The sequence below is a fragment of the Alosa alosa genome, chromosome 24, assembly GCF_017589495.1.
Source record: "Alosa alosa isolate M-15738 ecotype Scorff River chromosome 24, AALO_Geno_1.1, whole genome shotgun sequence".
NCBI classification, from domain to species: domain Eukaryota; kingdom Metazoa; phylum Chordata; class Actinopteri; order Clupeiformes; family Clupeidae; genus Alosa; species Alosa alosa.
In genome coordinates this window covers 3711132-3717533 of record NC_063212.1, presented here as the reverse complement: position 1 = coordinate 3717533, position 6402 = coordinate 3711132, and the positions used below count along the sequence as shown (strand labels likewise).

At 40.1% G+C, this 6402-nt stretch overlaps 1 protein-coding gene across 2 annotated transcripts; it reads left to right on the top strand.

Moving 5' to 3' along the window:
* The first annotated feature begins 340 nt into the window (after nucleotides 1–340).
* Nucleotides 341–4324, top strand: LOC125289520 (nuclear factor 7, ovary-like). Of its 2 annotated transcripts, XM_048236418.1 has the most exons (5): nucleotides 341–413; nucleotides 691–870; nucleotides 1351–1976; nucleotides 3476–3502; nucleotides 3594–4324. In XM_048236418.1, the coding sequence occupies exons 3-5, from the start codon at nucleotides 1352–1354 to the stop codon at nucleotides 4133–4135; spliced, it is 1194 nt and encodes a 397-aa protein (XP_048092375.1). In that variant the 5' UTR covers nucleotides 341–413; nucleotides 691–870; nucleotide 1351; the 3' UTR covers nucleotides 4136–4324. The 2 variants fall into 2 exon arrangements, with proteins under 2 accessions (XP_048092375.1, XP_048092376.1); XM_048236419.1 differs by lacking the exon at nucleotides 691–870 and having other exon boundaries at nucleotides 344–413.
* The last annotated feature ends 2078 nt before the right edge of the window (nucleotides 4325–6402 follow it).

Sequence of the window (6402 nt, the reverse complement as noted above, 5' to 3'; positions counted from 1 at the left end):
CTTCACCAGTACAAATGTTTGGAAAAACAGACCTACTCCATCTTTTTGTGTGTGTAACTCCCAAAACATTTTCTTGTGAAAGTTAACATCTCTCTCATACACAAACACACCTTTTGACTGTCATGGAGTTAAGTGTGACGTCAATCAGGCTGTGATCATTATGACATCCCCTCTGATTTTCTTTTTTTTACAAATCAAACCCTTAGCATGACCAACCTTGAAACATTAGAAAGTGCTTTATAAACACTGCCATCACTGCTGTCACACACCCACTGAAATATTTTGGGGGCGGGCAGGCAGGCTGGTGATGTCACAATGAACAGGTGATGTCAGTAGATTCATCCACTCATGAAACAACTGCAAGACCATTTAACCACAGCACAACCAATTCCATAGAGGTAACAGCTGATAAGGTGAGTCGAACAATCTAGGTCTCTTCTTTCCATTAATAATTATTTTTATGTAGGGTAAGGGTAGATAAAGTGCTGAGAACGTTTTTTAAAAAAATGCTACATAACTTTAGATACAAAATAGTATTGTTTCTTGAATATGCAAATTATCAATATAATTACAGTATAGATTGTACTTCTGCTATTGTTTGATCCTATTTATTTAATTTAGTCAGCATCATACCCACTTAACTGCATGTGAGAAGTTCCTAATATCATCAACCTTACATTAAATCCACAGTTCACACTATGTACGCTATAAGTACTAGTCTACCCGTGATGTTTAGAGGCAATTACTGACTAGAAAAGCCAGTAAGACTACAGCGTTGGTTGGAATGTTGGAATGTGCAGAATGGCTTTGTGAGAGCAGGTTGCCCATGTCTGAGCCAACCTGTTAAGGTGCAAGACTGGATTGTTTCAGGTACAACAAGCCTAGTGACATGGCGGATGATTGAATGGGTGAAGGGTTTTTTTCACAGTACTTTGCTTACCCACTGTACACACCCAGCAGTGGGGGGACATCATGGCACAGATACAGAAAGCATACATACATTAGTGGTATTTATCAAGATCAAAATATAGAGAGCAATAATCTTGCTCTCACTTCACTCTGCCCTGATATAACAGAACAAGGTTTCCCTTAACCTTATTTTAGAAATCAGTCAGAGTTGTGCACAGGTTTCCATTGTATTTCATCCACTAACATGGGCTAGCACCTTGTATGACCATTCTAGCAGTGTTAAGAGAATCAAAAACAATCAATCAGCAATTACATATTGAATTGAACTGAACAATGACAATATGCTATGATTACGTTAAAGGCTATTGACTTAATTTAATGCTATAATCAAGTTGTCCTGGTCAAGTCTTTTGATTATGTTGTTTAACATGTCGCCCAAAGCATGGTTTCCCACACCTGCATTTTATCAGAAGAACAGCTCCAGTGCTCCATATGTCAGCACATGTTCACCAACCCAGTCTGCATCCCGTGTGGACACACCTTCTGCCTGAGTTGCATCTCAGACTACTGGGATGGCCGGCAGCAGGAGCAGTGTCCAAACTGTAAAGAGGTCTTCCTCGTCAGACCTAGGCTCAGCGTTAATGTCTTTGTGACGAAGCTGATTAATCGTCTCCGGAGGTCAGGTCTGGATAACGTGGTACAGATCTGCGAACAGCCTGTCAGTGAGCCTCACAGTACAACCACTGGGCTCACTGCAGGGAGGACTCTCTTGCTGCTCTGCATTCTCGCTGTGGCCGTAGGATATGCAGCACATGTGTTCCAGGACACTGCCCCATCCAAGCTGGCGGAGCCCTGTGACCAGAGAACGCTCACCCAGGAACAGGAAATGGAAAATAGCAAGAAGCTGAGAGACTCTTTTGAGGGGAATATGCAGAAGGCTGTAACTAATTTGGACAGAAAACTGGACAATCTGTCAAAAAAAGTATCGGTCTTACTGAAAAACACATTGAAAATCCACACAACCAAACTGGGGAAGGTGTCTGAGAAGGAAACTGCAGCAGAGAGGAGTAAGTGGCCCTAGGTGCACTCTTAGGTCTGAGAATGTTCAGTTTGGTTCTATGTGCTGTACAGCTCTGATGTAACTTTGTTCAGTTATATGGATGTCATGGATGGATGTTTTTTCTTCAGCTTCCTTTCAAATGAAGGCAGCCTTTCAAAATGAATTAACTACTGTACTGAGAAAGGGGTTAGGCATTTGGCTGTGTTTTTCTTCCATCCAGATTAATGTGTCTGTAGATTAGGTTTGTTTATATATATATTATTATTAATGTGTCTGTAGATTAGGTTTGGTTATATATATATATATATATACAGTGCAACCGGAAAGTATTCAGACCCTTTCAAGTTTTCTACATTTTGTTATGTTTCAGGCTCATCTTAAAATGGATTCAGTTCATTTTTCTCTCATCAATCAACACACAATACTCCATACAAAATCAGGTGTTTGGAGTGTTTTGTAAATTTATAAAAAATAAAAGTCTGAAATATTCCATTTACATATTCAGACCCTTTGTCATGACACTTGCAATTGAGCTCTGGTGCATCCTACTTCTATCAATGGTCCTTGAGATGAGGACAGGCAGACATCTCTTTATATAAGGTCTCACAGTTGATTGTGTATGTCAGAGTGAAAACCAAGCCACAAGGTCGAGACAATTGTCCGTAGACCTGCAAGACAGGGTTGTGTGAAGATCTGGGGAAGGATACAAAAACAATTCTGCAGCATTGAAAGTGCCCAAGAGCACGGTAGCGTCAATCCTTCTCAAATGTAAAGTGTTGGAGCATTGTAGATTGATGAGAAAAAAAAACGAATTGAATCCATTTCCAGATGAGTCTGAAATATAACAAAATGTGGAAAACTTAAAAGGGTCTGAATACTTTCCGGTTGCACTGCACATACATACATACATACATACATACAGTTCTGGAAAAAATGAAGGGTGCATTCACACTAGACCGTTTGGTGCGGACCTGGATCTGCACCATAGTCCACTTTTGGTCTGGGGTACGGTCACTGTTCTTTATAGATCAGTCAGAGGGTACGGTTCGTTAGTATTTTGGTGGAGTTTGAATGCTATCTGTTCCAAAACCAGCCATTTTTTGCGACGTTGCCAAGCGATGTTGGTAAACAGAAGCTAGAGTTTATGACATAAACAGTCCACAGACAAAACTGTAATTTGAACAGAGACCAGCTGGGTCAGGGCAAGGGGAGAATAATGGCACTTGGGTACGGTCCAGTTAAACGGACCCAGTGTGAAGGCAACCTAAGAGATCACTGCACATTTTTCTGATGTTATCCTACAATTGCTGAATGACATTCAAATGAGTTGACAGTCATATTAAAAATATATTTGAATATGGCCGTCAACTCACTCACTCTTCATTTTCTCCCGAGCTGTATATATATAGCTGGCTAAAACTTTTGCGTAGTACTGTACATTCACCAAAAGTTGTGTGATATATACTTTTCATATTTCTTAAAAGACTTGAACATGTTTTCTTACAGAACTGAAGAATATCCGGCAATATGAAGGTACTGTTATTATCATTACATGAAAACAAAAAAATACTATTTCAATTTGTGTTTTTCCTCCATGGTTACATATTTGTTTTTGGTTTTCTAGTGGATGTGACCCTAGATCCTGACACAGCCCATCCAAGCCTTCTCCTTTCTTCTGATGGTAAACAACTATGGCATGGACACACTCAACAAAACCTCACTAATCACCCAAAGAGGTTTGACTACTGTATCAGTGTCCTGGGAAAGGAGGGCTTCAACTCGGGGAGCTTTTACTACGAAGTGCAGGTCAAAGGAAAGACAAACTGGGATCTAGGAGTGGTTCGAGAATCCATTAACAGGAAGGGGAAGATTGTACTCGGTCCAACAAACGGGTATTGGACAATATGGCTTCGGAATGATGAAAATTATGCTGCACTGGATATGCCTACTGTCCCAATCTCTCTGAAAAACAGGCCTGAGACGGTGGGGGTGTTTGTGGATTATGAGGAAGGTCTTGTGTCCTTCTATGATGGGGACAGTGGGGGTCATATCTACTCTTTTACTGGTCTCTCTTTCACTGAAACACTCTACCCATACTTCAGCCCTGGCCTCAGTTCAGGAGATAAAAACTCAGCCCCGATGATCATTTCCAGGCATGTCTTCTAAATTAAATGTAGGGTCCGTTTCATGTACTCTGATCACTTAGGATCAGATCTAAACTTGAAAATGAACTGTGAAGTCTTAGATCACGTTATCCAATATTAGCTCTGATCTGGATCAAACTCTCAGTATGAATTGTAAAAATGTTTTAGAGATACATTTTGATTTAAATAAATCAGGATTATCCTAATCACAGCAGAAGGGTGGACTCAAGGTGGATTTCAGGTCCTCTGCCTTCGAGTGGCTCCTGTAATGTTCGGTACGTTAAGACGGCAAAATAAGATTTTTGCTATGCAATGCAACTTGCCATAGGTATAAAGTTTCATGCCATAGTATTAAAGTGGGCATAAAGTACATAACATACTTTACCGTTTATGGATATTCCAGAAGTGATATTCTGGAGTACATAATACAATATTTTTATTTTTAAAAGCAAGTACTTCTGTACTTCAACTTAAGTAAAAGTCTGACTTAGCAACTTTCACTTGTATTGGAATAATATTTGACAAGGTGTCTCTATACTTTCACTTAAGTAAAGGAATTGTGTACTTCGTTCACCTCTGGCTAGGTTATTGTGTGACATTGGTTTACACTACAGCAAAAAATCAACAAGTACATCAACACGTTTTCAGTAGCCTACCACTGTTGCAGAAATCACAAGAAGGTACAAGAAGGTATCCTTTTGATTTTTTGTACATTTTTGCACATTCCAACATAAGGATAGCCTAGAAATCTAGACGCACCCTAGCAGCAGCACATGTAATTTACTGCCAGGGTAGTCTAGTAACTCTCCGTTGGCTTGCGAGCTGGAAAAATTACTTGACGACGACCCGGCAGAAAGTCCATTATCCAGCTGCACATGGTCAGGTGCATGCCCAGACCCCTGAGCTTGGCAGGAACTATTGTGTTAAAGGCTGAGCTGTAGTCCACAAGCAGTTTTTGCATGTAACAGTTCTTTCCCTCCAGATGGGCAAGGACAGTATGAGGGGCCATGGCAATAGCATTGACCGTCGATCTGTTTGACGACATGCATATTGGATTTGATTGGATTGTCTTTAATGTCCCCAAGAGGCAATTTGGTTCACAAAAGTAGCCAGCACAAATATACTCAATCAACATAAATCATAATAAATACTGACATAATACACACATTCAAAATGTAAAATCACATAATAATACACACATTCAAAATGTAAAATTACTTGTGGCTGTAAATATATTCCATTCTGAATGTAAACATATGATACCTTGTTTAGAAACTGTTAAGAAATCTGTTTGAACTGGCCAAAAAAATGCAGCATAGAACAGATGAAGCTTCTCAGCAGCCTCTCAGGGAATTCAATTATTTAGTTTTTCCACTTTCTCATATGCTACATAAAGAAAGATGGTGATTAAAAACCATTTCAAGTAACAGAACCATTTCAAGCACAGATAACTTATAACATTATACACGTCTCTATACTCAAAACAATGTTTTTCTCCATACCAGTTACAAAATATAAAAATAAATCTTTCAGAAATGTCTGTACAAAATTATTCACATAAATTAACTTTTTCCCATGTAGACCTTGATATGGTATAGCTACTATCAAAGTCTATATTTTATTGATCTAAAAGCACAGTCTGACAAGCAGACCTGAACTACATCAGCAGAACGATTCCAGAGGTGAAGAGTGCATGGGACAAGGTGGTGGTACCCTTGTCTTCTTGCATCACCAGAAATCAACTAGAAAACCAGAAACAACAAAATGCCACTGAAGAGAAGCTGTGCAATGATGTCAGGGGATGGGTAAAAAAAAAGCTCACTCCTCAGAGTGTAGTCATGGTGGGTACCCATGATTCAGATGCTCTTCTGCTGCCTCAAGATGTGCTAACAGTGTGCGTGAACACTTCTCATTTTAACACAAACACGGTCACAGGTGCTACACCTTGTGCAAGCGCATGTGCTATTAGACAACGTGGACCCTGGGCAGGAAAATGAAAGTGGAGTTAGTCTGAAACTAGACAAAAGGCTCTTGAGTCTGTACCCCTTTGAACCGGTTGTAAGATAGGGTTACCTATGGAGATGATCCTGACTGTCTAAAAAACCAAACTGCTCTAAAAACGGTCTCAGCTTGGATGTCACAGCAGAGTCATTGCGTGGTAACTTCTTCATAAGCGCCTGCGTTGCTTTGACGGAGTCCTGAAATCCCCAGCTCTCGATCAATAGGACTGCCAAATCTGATGACTTTGCCCTCTCCAGTTTACCCCTGGGGATTGATGGTTGGCCTTCA